We start from the raw sequence: 25,883 nt of genomic DNA, 5'->3' as shown, positions 1-25,883 counted from the left end.
CAGTATTTGTCTTTCTTGGACTTATTACCCCTAGTAATAATGTCCTCAAGGTCCACCCATGTTGTTGCAAATGGCAGGATTTCATTCATTTTTGTGGCGGAATAGTATTCCATTTGTGTGTGTGTGTGTATCTCACATCATCTTTATCCATTTATCCATTGATAAGACATTTAGGTTTCCATATCTTGGCTATTGAAAATAAGGCTGCAGTGAACATGGGTGCATATATCTTTTTGAATTATTGTTTTTGTTTTCACTGCATAAATATCCAGAATGGAATTGCTGGATCAAATGGTAGTTCTATTTTTATGAGGAAATTTCACACTGTTTTCCTTAGAAGTTGCAACAATTTATATTCCCACCAACAGTACACAAGCGTTTTCTTTACATCTTTGTCAACATTTGTTAATTCTTGTCTTTTTAACAGCCATTCTAATAGCCATGAGGTAATATTTCATTGTGGTTTTGATTTGCATTTCCTTGATGATTAAGTGATCTTTTCATGTATCTATTAGCCATCTGAATGTCTTTTTTGGAAAAGTGTCCATTCAGTTCCTTTGCCCATTTTTTAAATTGGATTTGTTGTTGTTATTGAGTTGTATGAGTTCTTTGTGTATTTTGGATATTAACCCGCTATCAGATATATGATTTGCAAATATTTCCTCCCATTTTAGTCAACTGCCTTTTCATTTCATTGATGATTTCCTTTGCTATGCAGAAACGTTTTAGTTTGATGTAGTCCCACTTGTTTATTTTTGCTTTTGTTGTCTTTGGTTTTGGAGTCAGATACAAAAATCATCACTAAGACCACTGACAAGGAGCTTACCACTTATGTTTTCTTCTAGGAGTTTTATAGTTTTGGGTCCTACCTTCAAATCTTTAATCCATTGTGAGCTAATTTTTGGGTATGGTATAATGCTCTGTGTGTCTGTTTTTTTTATGCCAATACCATACTGTTTTGATTACTATAGCTTCCTAATATACTTTGAAATCAGGGAGTGTGATTGCCTCCAGTTTTGTTCTTTTTCAAGATTGCTTTGGCTATTGGGGGTCTTTTGTGGTTCCATACAAATTTTAGGATTATTCTATTTCTGTGAAAATGCTATTGGGATATCTTCTATTTTGCTTTCTATTTCACGGTGCCAATACCATACTGTTTTGATTACTATAGCTTCCTAATATACTTTGAAATCAGGGAGTGTGATTGCCTCCAGTTTTGTTCTTTTTCAAGATTGCTTTGGCTATTGGGGGTCTTTTGTGGTTCCATACAAATTTTAGGATTATTCTATTTCTGTGAAAATGCTATTGGGATATCTTCTATTTTGCTTTCTATTTCACGGACTAAAAGTTTTTATCTCTTTATTTTTGTGACAGAGATTCAACTTGATTATTTAGACCTTTTTTGATGATTTTTTAAAATTATCATCACCATTACTGTCTATTATTATCTATCTGTCTTACTATATCCATCCATATTCATTCACCCATCAGCATAGAAGTAAACACATGGTTCCCCAGGATACATTGACTTTTATGGCTACACTATTATTATGGATGCAGGTATGGTGTATACCTGTATATAAAACAGATAAAATATTTTCTCCTATATTGCTAATTACCTTCCTGATAAAGTATAGCATTTTAGACTTTTTGACCAAAGCTGACTGCATGAGAAAGCCCATAATGACTCTTGGGTTATAACTGAAGTTATACAACATAAAGGAGAGTTAAAGTTGGATAATCCACACAATAACCATGACATCTTGAACTCATTTACAACATTTCTGTCAACTCATGATTTTATTTGGTTCTTAAGAGTCAGTTTTGTTTGCTTGGAATTTCACTACATAGAAAACCACTGAAGCAATTATACTGTACCTACTTAGCTATTTATTTCATAGCATTTATAAAAACAGACTGATCCCAGCAGCAATCTTTAGGGCCCTTCACCGTTTATACTTTTCTCAGTTGGGACAGTTCAGATATGAAGGTTAATGCTGAACTTTTGCCTAAAGGCTTAAGGCCAAACCTCACTGGACCACGTCTACCCACATTTCCACCTTTCTCCTATCAAGATCATATGGGAAGAGAAGAAAATATGACTTATACTTATTCTGTGAATAGGCCAAACTCCATCTGGAGGGATGGAATGGGATTAAGTCATGCTAGTAAAAGCAGGAAGTATATACAACTACTTTCTGAATTGGGTTTTGAAAACTACAGAGTATAGCCTGCCAGTTTCCTATATGTGGTCACTGGTGTAGTGAACACTGATGTTCTAGAAAGTCAACAGGCTCCTATGTCTCAATTCTTAGACTTTGAGTGCTGTGTGGTTTCTATAGTGCCTTGGTCACCTCCGGTGAGTACAGTGGCAACAGTGATTCCATGCTTATACAGCAGAGAATGCTGGTATATCTAAAGACAAGAATGCCCCTAAAAAGTACTGGGAATCTGATAAGCTGGGTTTTTGGCCTGACCCTACCATTTACTGTCTGACCTTTGGCAAAGAAGGCAACTAACATTTATTATACGGCGAATGGGAGTACATCAGTCACAATACATTTTATTTTATCCTTCTAACAATCACATTTTTACTAGTGAGAAAACAGACTCAGAAAATCAAACAAGTTGCTTTAAAATCTATAGCCAAGAAGTAGAGGAACCATATAAAACCATAGCTGATTCTAAAGCCCATGCTCTTTCTATCATAGCCAATACCTCTCTGCAACTCACTTCACTTCTTCAACTTGTATCTGTATCTATGAAATAGGGATGTTTACTGTGAGGATCAATTAAGTGTTTTGCATGATCTAGTGACATGACCTCCCCCAAGACCCTCTGTTTTCAGATAGCTCTAGTTGTTCTTAATGTTAAGCCACACTCTAACTTGATTGGTCTGGTGGCATCCAGCTTACAGCAGTGTGGGACTATTGCTTGATCATTCCCTTGTTTTGAACACTATAATTCTCTTAATGTAGCTTGAGAAAACATTGTCAGTTTTTCCCTAGCCCCATTATACTATTAAATCAAACAGCTTATAGTCAACTAAAACTTAAAAATTTTTTTTTTTCAATAAAGGCTGCTGTTAAGGCATAATTTGCCCATCTTATGTTTGTGTTGCCTTTTTTGCTGAAGTCTCACTTCCTTATTAAGTAGTTAACAGAAACAGCTGTTTTTCTGTGACAATGCTCAGGGCTCTAAGAAGAATTAGGATTTCATTCCTGTTCCTAGGATTTTCCATTGTATATATGCAACACATGTGAACACGATAAATGAACAGGATAAATATGAATGTAAGTGAAAGAAGAACATTTTGTAGGAATGAATAAAGAGGGATTTTGATAGCCATTTTGTAAATACAAATAATTTAAATGTGATCTGAATTGGTAGGACCTAGAATGACTGACTGCTTAGAGCAGCAGTCCCCAACCTTTATGGCACCAGGGACCAATGTTCCTATGAGAATCGAATGCCTGATGATCTGAGGTAGAGCTGAGGCGGTGATGCTAGCACTAGGGAAAAGCTTCAAATACAGATGATGCTTCGTTCGCTGGTGCTACTCACCTCCCGCTGTGTGGCCCAGTTGGTTCCTAACAGGCCACAGACTGGTTGTGGTTTGGGGGTTGGGGACCCCTGGCTTAGAGAATAATTTACTATACAACTGTTACTTGGTTTCATTGTTTTCTCGTAGCAACTACCATAGTGCCTCTCACAAAGAAGTTAGAGTGGGACAAATCACAGGGGAGTGGCACTGTAACTCTGCAATAGTACAGGTCACTTACTGTGTGCCCAAGACATACACTGAAAATACAAACTCATGTTTCATCACTAAACTACACCCAATATCTCAAAAATTGCCAGCTCAGGAAATAATCATTCTGTCTCCTACCAGTGCTTAATTCTAACTTATATGACACATTTTTTTTTTTTTTTTATACATGGTCCTTCGAAAGGAATATTTTTATCCATCATAGCCTGAATGAGCTTTCTACCATAAAGATAAGTTGTTTTTCTTTGGAACTGAGAAAGGGATGATAGTATTTTTACTGTGGCTATTGTATAGCTAATTCTAAAAAGTAAAAAGTTTTCACTTCTGCTGTGGTCTAGTGTTGAGCTAAGCTTTGGTAGAAGGAGAATGAAGATACCTACAGGGAAGATCCAGCAAAATCTGCAGAAGGAAGAAAAAATGGAAGAAAAAAAAGTGGGGATGAGTTATACCAATAAATCATGGCTAAGTGTATAGTCTTCCAAACTCCTCTAATTTTAAGTGACACCTCAATTTAAGAAACACTAATTTAATACTAAAGGTTATTAGTATGTAGAGTTGTAAAAATGACTCTTACCTTACAGGAAACAACTGAGGAAAACATCCTTGCGTATTAGTGTCAATAAATTTCTGGATCTGAAGCACCTGTTTTAAAAGATGTCCCTTGGAAGATTTGTCAATTTTTGTTAATACCATCTACAAGAAAACAAATATTTCACCATTAGAAATAAAGTATTTCTTAATACAAAGTTTTACACATTTTAGCTATAAATTTTCAATAACGACTAGGTGACATGTATAAGTTTCTTAAACACTCTGCACTTGTTTCCTCATTATAAAATAAAAAAAATTCCTGCTAAAGGACCCTGGAGTCATATGTGCAACTGCCATAAGCCAAATGTTTCATATGATTACTATACACACTGTGGTCTAAGATATATAAGTGAGTATTAATAAATTGATCCATAAAAAATTGCCAACTTGTAATTTTTTGACCTACAGAATGGTTTCATCTATAATAATCTAAAGGAAAAATTAGAAATTAGGCTATTTGTAAGCTGTATCTACTATTACAAGCTTTATATAATTATATTCTAAGTAAGTCTAGAATTTACTAGCCTTTCTAGTAATTACTTTGAATAATTACTAATTTAAAGACAATCACATACTAGAAGAAGGTCAAAGCATGGATGATTACAAAATCAATTAAAAAGTAAAACCTTGATCTACCAGGTTTTCCTGGAAAATTTCTATAAAATTAAATTTCCTGACTGACTATTTAGGCTTTTCAGTTATAAAAAGTGTTAATGGTAGAAGAAAGAAGCAAAAAGTGGGTCGTTTCTAATGACCTGTGAATCCCTCAAATGGGAGTCCTTCCTCATAAAGGCGAACATGCTGATATTTAAAAGGAGACATAATTTCGTCTATCACAAGCTCTTTTTCAAAGAAGAAAGTAATATTTCTTTAAAGTTAAAATTGAGGAAAATATATAATTTCACAAACTGGTAATCCATGAGACCAAATCAGGAATACTATCAGTTAATAAAACCAGTCTGGCATTATTTAGGCTTTTTATTTTGGGTTTTTTTTTTTTTTTTTTTTTTTTACCATGTAGACTATCAATCCGTTGGCTCCTTGTAACTGTAGGCAATCGCTAATGCTTTACAGGGCTTTCAAAAAAGTTGCTGAGTAGTAACATGGTTTGATTTGCATTAAAATACATGGTTAGATTTTAGTGGTTTTCTGACACTTTTTTGAAACTAAATTGTAGTCAATAAGTTCTCCACTTTTCCTTAGAAAGGAACTTTAAGAGTACTAATCTGGAAAACTCACAAAGCAAAATAAATGTGGATACCAATATACTAATTTGTATTCTATTGCAGAGCAAATAACAAACAAAACAAACACACACAAAAAAAAACACTGGTAAGATATTCCCAAAAGAAATTTTGTTTTAAGAATAGAAAAATCCTACTTGTGTGCACTTGAGCCTGCTATGTTCTTGTAATGGTTCTTAAATTCCGAATTAGTTTAGCAAATTTTTCAGTTAGTTTTATTTACATACTGAAAAGTACTATCTAACAAGCTGCTGTTAAAGAGCTACTAACATGTTTTAAACAAATGTTTACATTGTTAGTAAAAAAGAAAGAAAGAACGAACTTAAGAACTCTAAACAGCTTAAATCTGTTCTTTGACTAGAATTTTGAAAACTTAAAGCTGAGAGAAGGAAAAGTTTCACAGAACTTATTAATGATTGATAATAAAAGATTATTCAAAAGGTACTCCTTTATCTCTTGAGGAGGCAAGACTTGCTTATTTATTAAAAAGACTGACAGACTCACACAGAACTGTTATTTCTAACTGCAACCATGATTCAAAAGAAATACTCACCACATAAGGTAATGCAAATTCTTCACACATTTCTATGGCAATATTGTCTGCTTTTTGAATTCCAACAACACTATCCACTAACAAAAATGTTCTCATCAAACTATAAGAATGCAGAAATAAAGATTAATGGTAATATAAAATTAATTCATTTCTCCCACCCTCACTATGCTAATAAATTTTCCTTTGACCATTTTTTTAGTCAAAGTTAATGTCTTGAGGCTCTCAAGGAAATTCTCGGTTCACTAGGAAGTCCATCCTACAGTCCAAGTTAAGTAAATTCACTAAATATTAATTTATTCAATAGCATGTATTGAACATGACACTATGCTTGGGATTGGATACAAAGATGAGTGAATCCCTTCCTCTGAGAGCTTGAACTCTAGTGGGAGAAAGAGATATGAACCCAATTAACTATGTTATCATAAAAATGTTTAAATTTTCAAATATTACTTTAAAATTAACAGATAACACAAACCAGACATCATATTTGTATTTTCTTGTGTAAACATTTCCTCTTAGTTTCTATGTAAAGCTACAACAAGCGAGATGCTTGTAAACACTTTTTGACACTTCAAAGTTAACGTTAATTTTCTTACACATCGTGCAATGCTTTTTAAACATACAACTGCCATCTGACTACCTATGGGAACAAAAAAAGGTGACATTTATAGAGGAAATGATGTCAGAAGTACTTTAAGACTTTACATAAGTTTATTTAAACCTGGTAAATACCACATTAACCAACAATTTTCATTTTCAAAATTAGCCAGCTAAGAGTTTGGTATAAGAATATAAATAAACTCTGCTCAAGTACTATTTACAGTCTCAATTCAGGAAAACAGTTACTTAAGATTAAGCTAACCAATAGGAAAAAACTAAGCATGCAGTACATACCTTGGTCCCAAATTTTGTGTTGCAAAATATTGAGAATAAAATGGATTTTCTAAAAGAAATCACTTGATAAAACTAAAATGATCATCATGTTTTTTCATTTAATGAAAATAAGCTTTTGGTTTAAAAATAAGCTTTTGGTTTCTTATAACTATTATAAGAAAATTTTTTCCTTACTTCTTTCGTTCTTTTAGATAGGTCTCAACCATGTCAACAAAATCTTCAGGTGCTCTATAGCCATAACCTGGCATGTCTACCAATGTAAAATACTTTCCAACTTTAAAAAAATTCATCTTCTTTGTATGCCCCTGAAAAAAAGAAAAATGAAAGCTTCCTTAAAATATGTCCTTTATGTAGTTCATGACTCAAATATTTTCAATTCAATTAACACATATTTATTAACATGTATAAGTATTCTACACATAACCCCAGCTATGCTGATGATGAGACAGGAAAAAAAGATGGAAGGGAAGCAACTGGAGATAAGCTTAGATGATACTACTTCTTCCCTCTAACTCATAATTTTAAGAGAATCTATATGACTTAAGAAGAACTTTAGATTCCATATTAGAAATATGTAGACAAAATATTTTGGAGTCTTTCCTATTTCATTAGCTCTCTTTCAGTGAAAAAAGTACCCTGTTCTAAATGGTGTGACTGAACTAGTCAATGTTCTGTGATGAGTAATCTATCTCTCCTTTAAAGAAAAATAAATTATGACACAGATAGCTTAAATTAAATGATTACTGTTAATCATATGTGTTTTCATAAAGCCTAAATGCAAAGTCGGATAGTTTATTATGCCTAGATTATTGCTCCCCTAAAATGAAGAAGTTTTGCATTATCCATTAGGTGGATTTTAGTGCTTTCATTAAATCATTTTTTAAAAGCATGTACAGCACTAATATCTGTGCAACCAAAAATGATGTACAGATAAGTGGTTTATTCACGGTTGTGTGTCTATGGACATTTATTAATCAGAAAAGGAAAGATTAAGATACTTTAAAAAGTCAATTGTTAAAGAGGGGCAGGAGACTAAGTAAAAAAGTATAAATGGTAGTTATAGTCATGGGGATGTAAAGTACAGCATAGGGAATATAGTCAATAATATGGTAATAACCCTGTATAGTGCCGGGTGGGTGCTAGTCAGGTGGATCACTTCATAAATTATATAAATGTCTAACCACTATGCTGTACATCTGAAACTAATATAAAATAATACTGAACATCAACTGTAATTGAAAAATCAAAAAAGGGGCGGGGGAAATAAGGGGAATAAGAGGTTCAAATTTCCAGGTATAAAACAAATAAGTCATGGGGATGTGGTGTACAGCACAGGGAATATAGTGAATAATATTGTGATAGAGTTGTATGGTGCTGGAGTTATCATGGTGATCACTTCTTTAGGTATAAAATGCTGAAAAACTATGGTGTACACCAGAAACTAATACAATATTGTACATTAGCTATATTTTAATAAATATCTTAAAAAAAATAAAAAGTCAACTGATTGGAACTTAGAACAAATGTTTTCAGAGGAAGATTTTATAAATGGTTCCCGTTAGCTATGTGTCTATCTATGGGAAAATAATTTTAGAATTACAGATCAGAAATGTCAAAAACACATTTCTTCCACTGTCCTCCCTACCTAAAAGTGAGAGTTTAACTAGGTTATTTGGTGAGGTAGGGAAGGAGTAAGGACCGAAGGGTTAACAAATGACAACAAACATCAGTGCTACTCTAGAGTCAGGGAATCAGCTATATAAAGAAGTGGGGGCCAAGAAAGTACTAGTGAAGCCTCATGGGTGAGTTCCAATGCAAGGAAAGGGGCAGTGGGTTGGTGGGAACGTTTTGCCACGGATAGATAATAAGGTGAGGGGAACTAAGGGTGAGTTCTGAAGAGAGGGTATCTTAGATATTGGTAGAGTTTGCATCATTGAGAAGGTAGTAGAGGAAATTAGAAAATAATAGAAAGCTACTACAGCAGACTGGCTGGGATAATAAGGACATTAATTTGGCCCAGGGTAAACTGGGGACTGCCTGATTGGTCTATATGCATGAGTTAGCAAGGTGTAAACGATTATAGGAGGTGAAAAAAAAAAACACTTTAAAACTGTTTCCTCTGAAATCAATGTAGAACTAGATGATCATTCTCATAGAAGCAAATATAGAATTACAATAAAACAACTCTTTGGAAAATATTTGGACCAAAGATGATTTCCTCAAGATACTGGCAAGACTACTAAAATAAATCCAGACATACTTCCTTTTCTTCAGAGAAATACACGAACATTAACGAAATGTTTTACTTTAGTACTTGTTTGAAAGAAATCACTTTTCTAAGAACTTAGCAATTATGATTTCTTGTATTTCCCAACATTTACTATTCATCTTAGTCAATTCAGGGATAGTTCAGAGAGATTTTAAAATTTAACATACCGGTTTTTTGGAGACTCTGACTTCAACCTCTGGAGCCAATGAAAATAAAGCCTTTATTAAAGAGGATTTTCCAACATTACTTCTGCCTATAAAACACACCTTATACAAGAAAAAAGATAACTGAGTACTAGTTAATATCCATATATTTATTATATGAGGCATTAGCTGCAAAAATCTGTCAAACTATTCAGTTTTGCACAGCCATAAACAGTTGCTTATGTTTAGTCAAATCTCAAATTCTAACATACGCTACTATCTATTGAATGATATCAAAATGCCAGATGCTGTTCTAAGCACTTAACATATATTTTATTTGCCTTTTTCAACATCCCTATGAGGTATATTATCTTCATTTTACAGATGATAAAAGGAGAGATAGAGAGAGGTTAACTAATTGGCCCCAAATTGTACAGCTAGAAAGTGAAGGAGTTGGAATTTGAACTCAGGATATCTATATCCAGAACCTATGCTTTTAATTACACTATGCTACTCAAGAACATCTGCAACATTTACAAAGCTTTCCATATCTACAAAGCTTTTAGAAGATAAAAACCAGAAGCGTTCCAACGAAACTGGCTCTAAAGTACAGGTTTGGAACCACATTTCCTAACAAACTTTCAGAGTATACTGTAACACTATTTTAATTAAGAAGTTATTCCTTTCTCTTGACCTCTCTTCCAATTACGCTTTTCTCCTTTAGTTCTCTATAATGTAGGAAGCAACAAAATATTTCTGATACTAAACATTAATATCCATGGCTCTGCTTTTTAACATGGTATTGAAGGGGGTTCTAAATGAGGGTGATACCGCCCCCTGGGGGCGTGTTTTGGAAATGTGTAAGGGCACTTTATGATTATATGGCATTTAGTGGGCAGGGGTCAGGGATGCTATATATTGTGCAAAACCATGGTCCTTCAAAATGAATTGATCTAAATCTTGCATAAATTTCAAATGTTCTGCCAGATTAAATCCAAAAATAATATGTAGATAATAAAACTGAATTTTAAAAAATGAATTACACAAAAAATCCAGTAATTTAGAAGCTTGAATCGAAAAGCAATGCTATCTCAAAATTAAATGATTCATATGCTCTTAAGTTATTATAGCAGTTCTATTTATTAGAAGAAAAGTTTTAGTGCAGTTGTGCAGATACTGCAAATACATCAGATCCTTGAATAACACTGTTACATTCAACTTCATTTTGCTATAACCTTGATGAGGAAAAAGAATCCCAGCCGGGACCACTGTCTATGTGGAGTTTGCATGTTCTCCCCATTTCTGTGTAGGTTTTCTCCCGGTACTTCAGTGTCCTTCCACATCCTAAAGATGTGCAGGACTGGCATGGCTACATTGTCCCACTATGAGGGAATGTAGGTGTGGGTGGGCCCTGCAAGGTAATGGCACCCTGTCCAGCACTGGTTCCCACTGTGCGCCCTGAACTGCCAGGAGAGGCTCTGTCTCTGTTACCCTGAACTGGAATAAGTGGGTTGGAAAATGATTATCTCACTTGTTTTTATTAATCTGTCTTAAATGTACGTATAGTTCACATTCAGTGTTCAATATTAAAAGTGTTTTGGGTCTTTATTTTGAAGTTTGGTGATGTTTTTGTGACAAGAAAGATGCTGTAGGAACTTAACTCTTATTTATATCATTTAGCCCATGGTAAAACTGGTTTCGTTACATGTTGTTTCGCTTAAAGTCACAATTTCCAAGAGCCTATCCAGAATGTTAAGTGAGGACTTACAGCATGTAAAGAGATCTGAGTTTACTTTTAGCAGACTTAGAAGAAAACTTTACTAATTTAAAAATTATTATACTGCAGGACATGCATAAAATGCAGTCATGGACTTTCACTAAAGTTGTTTATAAAGTCTTCTACATTATTGCCATCTATGTATAATTATTTTTTAACACATGACAGGAAATTTAGATTGGGTGAAAATTACATATTGATAAGGATCACCTAATTTGTGAAACTATTATACTTGTCATATTCTTCTCTTTATCTACTTCTATTTTATTCTATTTATCTAAATAGGATAAAAAATTTTTGAAAGCTTGGCTTGGATTTTAAAACCCTTTGAAGTCTCCTATATTCATTACGAAAATAATTAAAACTATATTTGCTTATTTAGTTAAAATAATTATATGCACCCACATAAAGCTAGAAAACCTCTCTCGTTTTGTGTCAAGAAATAGGTGAGGGCAAAACCCCGGCCCCCACCTTCACGACCCGCAGGCAGCTGCGACCTCACCTCCGGACGTGGGAGGTCCGGGGCGTGGTCAAGACGCTCCGCCGAACTCAGGTATTCGATGCGGTTCCGGGCGGTGGCGGTGAAGAAGCCCTCTGCCCTCGCAATGTCCTCCAGGCTCGGGTGGAAGGTCTTCAAGTGAAGGTCGGACCCCGAGTCCTGGAGAAGATGCCGCTCGAATTCCTGTAATGGGAACACGAGCTTCGTCAGTTGCCTCTTTGGCAGCCGTAGAACCTCCGCGAAGGCGTGGGACGTGCTATGGGGTCGGCTCACCCGCCCCAGCATTGCCGGCATCTCAAAGAGCTTGCCCATGCCGGGCAGCAGCCTGGGTGCGGCCATTTTTCTCTCCCAGAAGCCCCGCAGCAGGCCCTCCTTTCCAGCGTCTGGGCTGCGCGTGCGTGACCGCGCTCCCTGTACGCATACTGGGAATTGTAGTCGCCGGTGGCCTCCTTCCTGCCGCAGTCCGTTGCTTCTAGTGAGCCCGTGGCAGGCGTTTCCCGGAGTCGGGGAAAACCCGCTGGGTGCCTTTCACACTCTGGCAATGATGACTGTGTCTTTGGTGTTTCTGTCGCAGTGGGAAGGCTGTTTACTGGTTTCTGGAAATAAAAAGACACACCTGGTTATGTGGCCCTTGAGTCCCCAGGGAAGGGGAAAACGTGTGACGCTCTCGTGAATTCCAGGCCCCGTTTCTCTTCACAGTTTCTGGTTGTCTCACGTTGACATTGATGTGCACAGCACTAGGAAAAACACTTTCAGCAGAGACAGGGACTGGTGAGAAATGTGGTTGAGATGGCACCTGGTTATCGGGAGGGACAGTTTATATTTCAGCCTCCTCTATACCTGCTGGAAATGTCATTAAATTTTTGAGATTTCTCACAGAAAATAAAAGCAAAAACAGTTTTGCGCAAGTGTTGGTTTTATGAAAGGAGATCTTATTTCAAACTGATCAGCGCCAGAATGGGAGATAAAGCAATCATGATGAAATGAATAAATAAAAGATAATCCTTCATGAAAGACCAATGATCTTCTGAAACATCAGCAGAGAGACCTTAACTCATCGCCTCTTGAGCAATTTCCCAGGTTGTTTAGTGACTAATCAGGGCAATTCTTGAATGAAAGTCATACAATAATTAATGAACAGGACCAATGACTTAGTAGCCTAACTAGGGGTCCCCAATCCTCAGGCCCTGGACTGGTACTGGTCCATGGCCTGTTAAGAACTAGGCTGCTTAGCAGGAGGTGAGCCACTGGCGAGTAAGTGAAGCTTCTGTATTTGCAACCTCTCCCCAGGGCTAGCATCACCATCTCAGCTGTACCTTAGGTCATCAGGCATTAGATTCTCATAGGAGCATTGGTCCCTGGTGCCAAAAAGGTTGGGGACCGCTGGACTAACCTGCTGCTGGTCGTGTGATTTTTGATATTTGCATTAGGCTTTGATGCTTTCTTCCATTCCCCTAGTCTCACTCCCCTGTGATAAACATTTTATTGTAAACATCCAGATGCTTGGAATATATAATTGTGTGTGAATTTTAACTCAAAATACTGTTCTAAGCCTCCCTCCACCTCCTTTTAAAAGTATATTTGGAAGTCTTTCTATATCAGTATGTACCGACCTACATGATTGTTTTTAATGGAGGCATATTATTACATTTATTATTGTCCTATTGATCACAAATTAGGTTTTGTATTACAAACTGCTACAGTGAACACTCCAAAATAGATAATTTCACACCCTTGTGGGAGTAGGATAAGTTCCTTGACGAGGACTTGATGGTCATAGGATATGAACACATATTTTTCATACCTCTATTGAAAAATTATCCTCTAAAGAAATTATACCAAATTACTCCTCAACAAAGTATTACAGTACCAAAACAGACACTATAAAACTAGGGTGTTGCATAAGCTTGCCAATCTAATAGATGAAAAATCTTATTTCTTGTTTTAATTCATGTTTTCCTGACTATCAGGGAGGATGAACATATTTTGACATTTTGGCCATTTGCATTTATTTTTTGTAACCGTTATATTTTCTATTAGGTTATTCACCTTTAAAAAGGATTTATAATAAATTTAATTATTGAAAACATTGACCTCTTGTCTGTTATCTTTTCCAAATATATTTTCCATTTATTTATTTTTTAACTTTTAATAGTACTTTTCGCTGTACAGATTTTTAATTTCTAGGTGGCCAAACTGAATTGTCTTTTATGTATTCTAAGTTAGAGTTATATTTAGATGATTCTTCTAAGCTTATAAACAAATTAATTTATCTGGAATTTAATGAAAAGAATCTATTAGGAATTCAGCTTTACTTTTTTTTGCAAATGGTTAGCCAATTGTCTCAACAATATTTATTAAATAATTCATCTTTTCTTCACTGATTGATAATACTATGTGTAACAAATTTCCAAATGTATGTGGGTCCATTTCCAGACAACTCTCAACTATGAAAATGCTTTCATATGTGCTATTTTATTTCTAAACCTTGGAGTTCCTGGTTTGAAAATAAACCGGAACATAAAGGACTTTTGCTTAGAGGCATTTTAGAGGTATTCAGGGATTAGTAGATACTGAAGTATTCATAATCCTACATAGTCTGAATCTAAAATCATTTGACAGGACAATTTTTGCAAAACAAATTGTTTTGTCATCCAAAGTTTGATGGATCCACTGGAAATAAATACAAAGAAAACCACTAATTTATTTAATCATCTTTTTTTTCTTCTTCACTTTAATTTTAAGTGTATATGTAAACAAGGCATACACAACTTTAGAAAGATGGTTTAGAGTAAATAACACACTGCACTTTCCCTGGGTAAATGTGATCAAGGTCTTCCCTAATTTCCAGTGTAGGCAGAGGGTCAAAAATGGGACATGCATAGCAGTGATGCCTATGGTGAGAGGGAAAAAACCAGAAACATGAAGAATTAGCTTAGTGGAACTAACTCTATTACAGAGTTTTGATGGAAATCATGAGTCCACAGAGAATTGTCAAAGTCCAGAGAAATTAGGCCAAATTAATACTGAAGGGTTTCCAGTCTGAGAGATGGGATGAATGAGATGTTGCAAAAGTACTCTCTCTGTTCTGACAATATTCTGATTTATTGTTGGCAGCATCTTGGCCGGTTCCAGGTGGTCTGAGTGAGGTAGTACCCTAGCCAGTAGCTCTGGATTGGGAGTCAGGATGTAGCCTCCTGGCTGGGCAGGGTGTTAGGTCTGAGATTCAGAATAAGATTTAAGTCCCAGTGGTGAAAGGGAGTGTGGATTAGGAAACCAGGCAGCTATTTAATCATACAGATATGCAAACATAACAAGGACATTAGGTAGGGCTTGAACTGATCTAGGGCATCTTAGCCCTTCTCCCAGAGAACTGTGGAAAACTCACCTTTGGTCTAGTTCCACAGCACTGCGGTCAGGATGTACTTTGCTAAACCGTGGTTGCCAGGGGAGGTCAACAAATGAGGACCATATTCATGTACTATACTGTTCTGTACTTCCCTCCCTCCCTTTGTACAATACTGTAGGGTACATTATCTAACACTGAGAATGACAAGGCACCCTGCTAGATTCCACTATTAGTTTATCAAGCATTTAATGAGCACTGATTACATGCCAGGCACTGTACTAGGTGCTGAAGATGATATATGAGTGAGTAAATGAAACAGGAAAAAGTTTCTGTCCCCATGCTGTCTTGAGACAACACATAGGTAAAACATAGAGTATGTTAGATAATGATAAATGCTTAGGAAAAAGCCGAATTGGGTAGGGAGCTAAGGTCTGCGTGTGTGTGTGTGTGTGTGTGTGTGTGAGTGTGTGTGTGCATGTGTGTGTGTGAGTGTAGAGGTATAAGCTATTGCCGTTTTAGCATGGTCCTCACCAAGAGGATGATATTTGAGCAAAGATTTGAAGGAGATAAGGGCATAACTATGTGCTTATCTGGGGGGAAGCATTCCAGGTAGAAGTACAAAGGCCCAGAGGTGGAGAGTATATATGGCTTGTTTGAAGAACAGCAAGGAGTCTAATGTAGCCAGAATGGAGTAAACAAGGATAGAAGTTGGAAGTGGCTCTAGCTATTCTTATCAAACTTTAGTTTGCTTGTAGACATTTGAAGTGAACAAGTGTTATTTTTAGCTGTTCAGCATCCCTTTCATAGAGAGGAACTATCTGCTCCCACTCTACGTGGTTCTTTTGGGGCGATCAATAATAGAACTCCGCTCTTCTAATCACAGGAGGTAGGATTTGGCCACACATTGTATATATTATGACAGTAATGAGTATTTAGGTAATGTACAAGTGACCCCAACCAGGCCAGTCATTATGTTGAAGTTAAATGGACAGCTGGCTCTGCCACTGAGCCTCTTGTAACAATGCCAGAATGTGAGTCCAGCACTCACAATGGTCGTTCTTCCCAGCTACATTGAGGATGCCTTCAGTGCCTTAAGAGAGCACAAAGCGAACACAATTAGATTATAAATTACTTTTCTTAAAATTTAGTATTTTACCATTATTCAAGAAACAACAGAGATTTGGAGTTGCCAGAAACATATCTAAAAAAGTCGAAATTGCAACCCGTAGAACTAAATAGTAGAGACATGATGAGCTCATCAGTTGAGATCAGTGCTTTACATCTTAGTCATGAGGATAACATCAGATCTGGCCAGCATCTGAGGACAGATAAAGAAGAGAGTTTATGTTCAGAGTTTGGGGCCTCTAACATGAAATACTCTATGAAGGTGAGTGGGATTTCAAGGATTATGTAAACTTGGGCCCCCTGGAAGTGAAGCTCATGCCTGTGGAGAGCAAGAAAATGCCCATTCTTTGGATAAATACCCAGAAGTTCAATTGCTGGGTCAAAAGATATACCCATTTTTAATTTTTTGAGAAACCTCCATACTGTTTTCCATAGAGGCTGTACCAATTTGCATTCCTATCAACAATATATGAGGGTTTCCTTTTCTCTGCATCCTCGCCGACACTTGTTGTTTGTTGATTTGATGATGACCATTCTGACAGGTGTGAGGTGATATCACATTGTGGTTTTAATTTGCATTTCTCTGATGATTGGCGACCCTGAGCAAAACAATAATTTGTAAAGATCTGTGTACCCCAATATTCATGGCAGCACAATTTACAATAGCCAAGATACGGAAGCAACCTAAATGCATAGCAACAGACGATTGGATAAAGAAATTATGGTTCATATATACAATGGAATATTACTCAGCCATTAAAAAAATGAAATCCTATCATTTGCAATGACATGGATGGACCTAGAGGTTATTATGCTGAGTGAAATAAGTCAGATAGAGAAAGATAAGTATCATATGATTTCACTTATACGTGGAATCTAGGGAACAAAAAGAACAAGCTAATCAAAAACAGACTCACAAATATAGTGGATGATTTGGTGATGGACAGAGAGTAGGGAGATTGGGGAGCTGGGAGAATGGGGTGAAGGGTTAAAGAAGTACAAATTAGTAGTTGATAGTCACAGAGATGGGGAGCACGGCATAGGGAATGCAGTTAGCATTAATATGATGGCTAGGTGGAGGGCCAGGGGAGGGAGGGAGCAATTGGGGGGATTGTTTTATAAACTATATAGATGTCTAACCAATGTACTGCATACTTGAAACTAATTTAAATAAATAAATTTAAAAAAAAGAGAAAAGAAAGACAAAAAAAAATGCCCACTCACTTTCAAGAGAAGGAAATTCTAGTCAAATTCTGTCAGGAGGCCAGAAAGCCTCAACACATATAAAATCATAAAGTCTTTTCTCTAAGTCTAAAAGTTGCAAAGTAAAGACAATTTTTCTTTATAAATTTTCTTTGAAAATTGAAATAAGGAACAAAATAGATATATTTTCTATGATCCTCTTCTTTGGGTACTCATTAAATCATTTAGTTTCACTTTACATTTCATCAATGTACCTTTAGAGAATATGTCTAACTTCAGAGAGGCTTTTTTATTTTCCTTCAAAGAAGCTTTTGAGCTTTCTTTTAAGGTTGTGTCTGCTGTACTACCAGATTTCTCTAAAGAGATCCACAGATTAAATATCAGACAGTGCTCATGTGTAGGAGGTGAGTTCTTAGAATGATTTGAGTTTGAAGGAGGTATAGTATAGAACTTAACTTCCTTCAAGATTGTTTTTCTCAATAGAGAGAAAAACAATTGTTTTCTGTAGTGAATTTTTATCATTTGTAATTGTGTATTTGATCTCTCTGCCATACCAGTTTTATTAAAATATTTTGTTACACTCGTCAACTTGTGTTTTTATTCAGTATTTTTTGTAGGAAAAAATAGCATGGATTTTGCTGTTCTCACTGATAGGTTCGTTAACATTTTAATTCTTATTACCCATTGGGTAAGGTTATTTTTGTGTGCAAGTTGACTTTGGAGTAGGCCTCTAATTTGTGTCTTCAGTGCTTTATTGGAAGTGAATGATGTGCTCTCTGGCATACTGACTCAATGAGATGGCATTCCAGAGTCAGAGTTGTTGAGATATATTCAGATTGCTTAATTTGTTCACAGGTAGATAGTGTCAGGGCTCCCTAAAACTACTCCCCGTATTTGATGATTCACTAAGAGATCTCAGAGGACTCAGCATATGGTCATACTCATGGCTGTTTATCACAGTGGTAGAATATGATAAAGCAAAATTGGTAAAGGGAAAGATACTCAAGGTGAGGTCTGGAGAAAACCCATCTCAAGCTTCTATGAATCTTCTCCTAGTGGAGTCGCACAGGATGCACTTAATTCTGCCAGCAACAGGCTATAACAACACATGAGAAATGTCTGCCAGGAACACTCACCTGAGCCTAGGGCTGAGTTTTTATTGTGGGCTGGTCATGTAGGCACATAGTGGCTGTGTAACTGACTGTAGTCATTAAAATTCCAGACTCTCAGAAAGAAAACAGGTGTTCGGTGTAAACTACATAGTTTGTACAGATAGTATAGGAAAATTGAGCCACAGTTCTCATTTAGGGAGTTTTCTAATCAAGTTTTCAGATGCCAGCCAAGGGTCACTCTTACAAGCAAGCCTTTCTAAGGACAGCAGTTGCAGGCCTGCTCTGTTAACTCTTTTTTGCACATAGATTAAAACATAAAAAAATTTAAAATGATAGATTTCTCATCTGTACCTATTATGAGTTTGTATACTTGTAGGAAAGTTATATTCCAGATTCTGCTTTAAATACAAATGACTTCTGTGGAGATTTTTGAGAAAAATACTCCACCCACTTCAAGCACATTGATTTAATCATATTTGCCGTATAGTTCCTTTTGCCGTGTAAGGTAACATATTCACCGGTTCTAAGGATCAGGATGTAGACATCTTTGTAGAATAGATGTATTCTGTCCACCACAAATAGTGTGCGGGAATGAGAAGGTAGGTGGAAATTAGAGCCCTTGGAATAATATTTTCACTTTCTAAAAATATCATTTTGTACTACTGTTTAAATTTTTTTTTTGTCAAGAAGATATTACCTTTATTATAATAACTATTTATAAATATATTTTGGTCCTTTGGTCATTTTTTATTTCTTTTTATGGAAAGCAAATTTTATATCATGCATCTCTTTGCCTTGTAGAAGCATTATTTTGATGGCCTTTTAAAGTCATTGTGTTTAAATAATCCCAATGACTAGAGATACAAATTAGTGTACATAGAGCATAATTGATTTACCTAATATTTATACTTGAATAAAAACAATATATTTTAGAAGAAGTATAACAGTGGAATAAAAGACTGTAAATAAGGCAAAAAATTGCTCAGGAAGCATTTCAGCATGTCACTTCGTAAAAACTAGTTCCAGTCTGTGCATTGAGTCTTATTCGTTAATATTGCTATCCCAGGGGTCAAAATGTTAAGTTATTTTTGAATAACTTAAGCAAATGTTATTTGCTTCCAAATGGACCTAAGGCAAATATTAAGTTAGATACCTGATGACATATCTCTGGGAAAACTTAATATTTTAAGCAGTAATAATAGTTTATTTTCCTCATTTCCTGATCCTCTCATATCGGCAAACCAAATTTAGGCAGTCATAAAACACATTATTTAAATCAGAGATTATTTAACACATGTACAATGGATAAAGATAGAAGCAGCCTACCTTTCACAATGCTCCCCACATCCCTTCTCCCAAAAGCCTTTCCCAAGACATCCTAATGATTGGGTTGTCCTCCTTCTGGATGGAGGTGTCCTGAGATAGTTATAGTGATTTTTTGAAGCTGAAGGCATGGCTGCTTGTGTTCCTACTGCCGTTGGTTTTGAGGTTCTCATTTTGAAGAATTAGGGTTTATAGATTAGCTTGTGGTGCAAGCTCAACCCTAGTTCATCCTCCGCAAGGTTGCCACATTGCTAGTAGGAGTCATAACTGTTTTTTTCTTTTTTTCTTAGAAGCAGGGTACCACTTCTTATAAGTTTGATTGCTTTATCATGTTCAGCCAAGTAAAATATAGAAACACTAAATCAAAAAAAGGTCTTCTCTACTTCCTTTTCTCGATATAGAACACTGATCATCTAAACATTTTCAACAGTCTCATAACCCTTTTTCTTTTCCATAGGTGAAACAATCATAACAGTATTCTTTAAAAAATTCTAGACACATTTTCAAATCATATTAACCTCTCCAAAATCATTGGCTGCATATTAAGCAAGAAGAATTAAAGCTTACAAGAAAGAAAGATCACTAATAGGAAAATAGTCACATAAACCTAATTTAGATAAATATTGATGCAGCATGAACTATTTCAAGGAAAAATATCTTAATGCAGGACTTCTGACTTTTTAAATTCTTAAATTTAATGTATGAAATATCTGAGCTTTTGTATTTCATTAACATAATCAATGCTACAAGTGACCAAAACAAACAGATGGAAGAAAATTGTTATAAAATGAAGCAGCTACCAAATGCAAGTGTTCTTCAGCTTCTAGCATCTGTTTATCTTTTGCTCCTGTCCACAAGTTAAATGACATAGTGATTTATTAAAAAAAACATGCTTTTGAATGCATAACTTTTTCTTATTCTTCTTCTTCCTTTTTTTTTTGCTAATCCAACACAGTGGAGATTAATGAAATGGTCAAGTTTAGGAGTATTTTAAAGAAGGAACCAAAAAGACCTGCTGATGGATTGTGAGAGATGAGGCAAAGTAAAGAATCAAAGGATGAGACTTCTATATCCGGTAATGACAGATAGAAATTAAGACTACCTTTCCTACTTAAGGAGAAAGGCTAGAAAAAACAACAACAACAACAACTACTACTACTACTACAACAACAACTACTACTACTACTACTACTACTACTACTACTACTACTACTACTACTACTACCTGCTGGAAGGTATTGGAGAACTCACAAGGTAATGAAGAATTACCTGGCCAAGATCTAGAAAAGAAAAAAAAAAAAAGAAAAATACAGATAGATGAGGCTGGCACTTGGAACTCCTTTAACCCGGGGATATTTGCTGATCTAGAAGAGCTAGCTGAAAAGTAGTGTTTTGAGAGCTTCTTAGAGTAGGGAATGGTGAGGAGGTAGGGAGAAAATAAAACCTTTCCTCATATAGACTGCAACCTAGCTTCCAGGCGCCTGGTGGCCTAGGAAATCTGTCCTTAAAATTGGATTAAGATAATCTCAGATTGCTAATGTTCACAAATTCCTGGCAGAAGTAAGTAAAAATCCTCTCTGGAGAAAGATAAAATCGTGAGGACTTCAAATTATTTTTACGATTCAAAAAACAAAACACAGTGCTTAGCTCATAAGAAGAAACCAGACTTCACAGAAAGAACTAAGAAAAACAATAGATAATAGAGATTTACCAACAGCCATTCTAAATATTGGAATTATAAGACAGAAACTTTAAAATATTCTTTTTATGTTCAAAGAGAAAAAAGAGACAAAGTCAAAAGTTTTGGTGGAAAACTAGAAATTATAAAAATGATAGCAGATTTGAAAAAAGAATCAAATAGACATTCTAGAACAGAAAAAAATATCCATATTGTAACCAAAAACTGAGTGGCAGAAGTGAAGTTTGAACCCAGGAAGTTCAACTTTAGGGGCTATAGTAGCTGTAGTTTTAACAGCTACTCTCAAAACTAGGGGGGAAAAATGTTACATTCTCAAGTAAACTTCCAAGTTTAACTAGCGTTCAACCAACTTAAATTACTTTCCTGTTATTTATTGAAAACATGCATCATTTTATAAAAGACAGCTTGGTAAAACATATAATTTGGGAACAAAAATTTTAAGCCACTGATACAATAAAACCATACTGGTTCAACAGAATATTTGTCATTCCCCTGAAAAATGTTCACTGAAAATTGAATGAAATTACAGACAGATACTTGCTTCTACAGCAGTTTTCATTTCATTTTGTCTTTTACTATTCATTGTAACTAGAAAGTTACACAGAAACATAATTTATTTATTAATTTATACTGTCTGAAACATTTAAGGTGATCCCATTTGGCTATTGCTTTCTAAAATTTTTTGTCCCTTCTTGACTCTAGTCATTAGGACATTTTGGAGATCAGATGGTATCTGTCTCTTTTCAGAATACTTTGGCTGGATATTAGTATTTAGCTAAGGTATATGACTTGGCTTTTCATTCTTCTCAATTCATTTCCGTATTTTTCTGGACTTCCCCTTTCCAATTGTCATTCGTAGATGAAAATAACATAACTGCCTCTAAAGTTGTGTGTGTGTGTGTGTGTGTGTGAGAGAGAGAGAGAGAATTGCCATTTATAATAGAAATTGCCAAAATCGTCACCAATGATTCACAGAGGGGTAAATGAAGAGGCTCAAACACTGATTGAAAGGTTGGTCATAAGTTTGGAGGGAGAGGGAATGGGTGGTGGGACTCCCAGCTGTCCTTCCTCTTTCTAATGTCATAAGAAAGGGATCCTTGTCTGGCCAGCACTCCCTCCCCTACTTCCATGTCTAGCTTCTCTTTGGGGAGGTGGAGTAGGGGGATGTGGGAAGAGGGTGTAGTGTGAGTGGGCCTCAGAAGGGAGATGGCTGTTGGAGTGGAAGCTGGGGTCCCTCATTTCACATGTATCTTAATGCGGAACTCCTCCAAGGTTAAATTTTCAACAAGAGTCCTATTTATTAATTCGATTCCCTGGAAATGAATGACAATTAGTTGACTGGAATACCACTGTATTTGTGATCAGAATTCAAGTAGCTTGTTTTCTAATGTTTATCTACATAGGAGATGCTGCAAGGTACCACCTGATCCCCTTCAGGGAAGAACTAGATTGCTCCAGTGTTGATAGTGTTGTCAGCAAGCAGTTCAAGCCCCTCCATGGATTGCTTCACCCAAAGTCATGCTCCTTCCCTGAGTAATACTGAATGATGGATAGATGCAAGAATATTAAGACAGGGCCATTTCACCTCAGCAGAGAACATCTCTAAAAGGTAGTTCAAGCTTGAGAGCACCCCATGAGGTTAGCTAAGCCTGTTGTCAGCCTACCTTACATTTTGACTTTTCACTCTGCCCACACCAATTTCTGTTCCTTCATTTCCACAAGAGATGATCCAAGTTTACTCCTTAATAACCATCCTTTACAGAAAAATCTATTTTAGGGTTTGCTTCCCAGGGTACCTGATCTATGACAATTTACTTCAAATTTCTCTGGAATGAGGCATTGAATCTATCTTCCATCCATTCATCCATCCATCTATCTCTCTACTGTTTTTATTAAGCCATCCTGGTATCTCAAAAGATCTATTATTCTTCTTTTCAGTAATATTTCTTCAGGTTATAATAGCTATACTATCTGTTTAATTAGCTTCTAAAGATATAAATAAATGTACAATGTTTAGCATGTTGGCGTACTTTGTGATCAAATTCTCAAAGTGTAGATGTTATTGGATTTGCTAAATGAGTTTATGAAAACATTAGATTTGATTTTACCAATTTATCTCCAGGGGGCAGCAGAGAGAGAGATATCAATGCAAATATGATTAGAGAAGCTTAGAGTTTCTTTTTCTTTTTCTTTCTCTCTTCCTTTCTGTCTCTCTCTGCCTCTCTGCCACACTTCCAAACAGACAAACTATGAAGTTGTAAGAGTGCCCAACTGGAAGAATGAATGAATAGATGAATAGATTTAGGGTGGATAAGGAGTGTGGAAGATGTATTGGAGACAAGACAGAGTTGCAAAATAGTAATTAGCCATATAACTAAGAGATGAACTTTGGAGTGAGATTTCTTGTGCTTGAATCCTGTCCCCATCACTTATTAGTTGTGTGATTGAACAATACTTAACCTCTCTGGCTTCAGTTTCCTCAACTGTAAAAAGGGGATAATAATGATATTTAATTCATAAGTTTGTTGAGAGGATTAATCAAGGCCATATTTAGAAAGTGCTTGAAACAAATCCTGGACATTAAGCTAAGAACTTGACTACTTATGATGGTTATGACCACTGAAGTCTAAAATTCATATTTAGCAAAATATGAAATGTGCTTACTAATTTCTCTGCCCTGTTTTACTTTTTATTTGACATTACACTTATTTTCTTTTTAACATCTACTTCTAAATTTTTCTTTTCACAGACTTTGTGAATATATCTTGAAAAATAATGATTAACTCTCTCATTGGATATATATTTTTAAAGGAGAATTATGGAGATGACATATTGGAATTGAAAAATTTCAAGGTGAATATCAATGATAAAGAATATAAAAAATAGAAACACATTTTGTGAGGCTCTTTTAAGTTGCTCATTAGTATATTTGGTGATTGTACATGGAAGGATTTCAAATGAGTATTCAGAACTTGGGTCTACAAAGATTGTAGGGAAGTGAATTGCAGAATAGGGAAATAGGATATGGCTTGAAGAGCAGCCATTTTGGGCAGTCATTGCATTATAGTGCCTCTGTGGTGGTTCATTAGCCTCATATCTCTAAACATTGTTCCATGAGGGTAGGGAGGAAGTGAAATAAAGAGTGGAGTGTTGTGGAGTATGAGTTCCTTGAAATTCTTCCTACTGTTAAGCATTGTTCTTTTACCTCTATGAAATTGTGACATTAGTACATGGGCAGCAGTCGGACAGGGTAGATTGAGGGACTTGGCACAATTGTTCAGTAGTATGTTCGTGTGAGTATGCAAGTGTGCGCACACTATGGAAGGGGAAGTCAGGCCACATGTGTAAGTCAGAGAGTTCACAGAAAGGAAAAATTACAAGGCAAGTAGGTATTAGCTCATTTTTGTAAAGATACACATCCAGAAAATTTAGTTAAGGTATGAGAGGCAAGCAGGTACTTGAGTTCTAGGAAGTCAAGACTCAAGTGTAGTTGGTGAAAGAGCAGGCAATAGAGAACAAAAGATCAGGAATAAAAAGGCCATTAGTGTCTTTGCAATGAGTATTTAAAATCCATGCAAAGCTTCTACATAATGTGGAGGGGTACCAATGGCAAGATAGCAATGTCTTCTACCTGGCTTTAGATTGTGGTTAAGTCTGAATCTGACACTGAAGACAAAGAAATATACCTGACTGGAAAAAGTTTACTTCAAAAGCATTTATAGGCAGATAAATCAATAATGCAAATTTGAGGGCATTATGTCTAAAAGCTCTAACTCACTAAAGCTTACCAAGCCTTTTTGTTTTGGCCACTACGACATCAATTAGTGTAACATTTTTTTGTTAGTTTCTCATGTGCACTGATTCTTAATTGGTAGTATTGAAAAGGAGTTGAAAGACTGGCGGAGTTAAAGTTTTGAATTTCTTGTTTGAGCTGCACCTTTCTCTTGGTCTTATCTTGATCTTTTGCTCTGCTTTTTTTTGGACCTGGTGCCCAAGGGGCACAGCTAAGGAGAATCTGAGTCCTTTAGATTTTTCAGAGATATGCATTTACTAGACAAGCACATTTTTCCCTGATGATATTGACTTTCATGGCATATCTTTGGTGGATGATTAAGCTAACAAACATTTGGTCCCTTTATTGTTCTTGCCAACATCCGCTCTCCATAAGAGGTAAAGGTAGGAGTTGAGAGGTTGTGGAGGTGCAGTTTGGGTGGAGGGGATAAAGGAGTGGGAAGAGAAAGTTTCATCATCCCAAATCTGCTTCAAGAATTCTATGGTTTTTGACACCACTCATTTGACGATTAAACTGCTGATTTTAGATTGTGGTCTGACC

The 25,883-nt window shown here is 35.8% G+C and overlaps 1 protein-coding gene across 3 annotated transcripts; it reads right to left on the bottom strand.

The window, feature by feature from the left end:
* Window positions 1–1,272: 1,272 nt before the first annotated feature.
* On the bottom strand, window positions 1,273–12,168 carry GTPBP8 (GTP binding protein 8 (putative)). Of its 3 annotated transcripts, XM_025051194.1 has the most exons (7): window positions 12,013–12,168; window positions 11,743–11,922; window positions 9,488–9,586; window positions 7,226–7,356; window positions 6,158–6,257; window positions 4,344–4,462; window positions 1,275–4,168 (listed from the first exon to the last, which is right to left on the bottom strand). In XM_025051194.1, exons 1-7 carry the CDS (start codon window positions 12,076–12,078, stop codon window positions 3,907–3,909), a joined length of 957 nt encoding a protein of 318 aa, XP_024906962.1. In that variant the 5' UTR covers window positions 12,079–12,168; the 3' UTR covers window positions 1,275–3,906. The 3 variants fall into 3 exon arrangements, with proteins under 3 accessions (XP_024906960.1, XP_024906962.1, XP_024906956.1); XM_025051192.1 differs by having other exon boundaries at window positions 1,273–4,168; window positions 9,488–9,516; window positions 11,712–12,127; XM_025051188.1 differs by having other exon boundaries at window positions 1,276–4,168; window positions 11,743–12,123.
* Window positions 12,169–25,883: the final 13,715 nt, after the last annotated feature.

The sequence above is a fragment of the Pteropus alecto genome, unplaced genomic scaffold, assembly GCF_000325575.1.
Source record: "Pteropus alecto unplaced genomic scaffold, ASM32557v1 scaffold270, whole genome shotgun sequence".
Taxonomy (NCBI): domain Eukaryota; kingdom Metazoa; phylum Chordata; class Mammalia; order Chiroptera; family Pteropodidae; genus Pteropus; species Pteropus alecto.
Note: the sequence above shows the minus strand (reverse complement) of the source record. Positions and strands in the feature narration are given on the sequence as shown.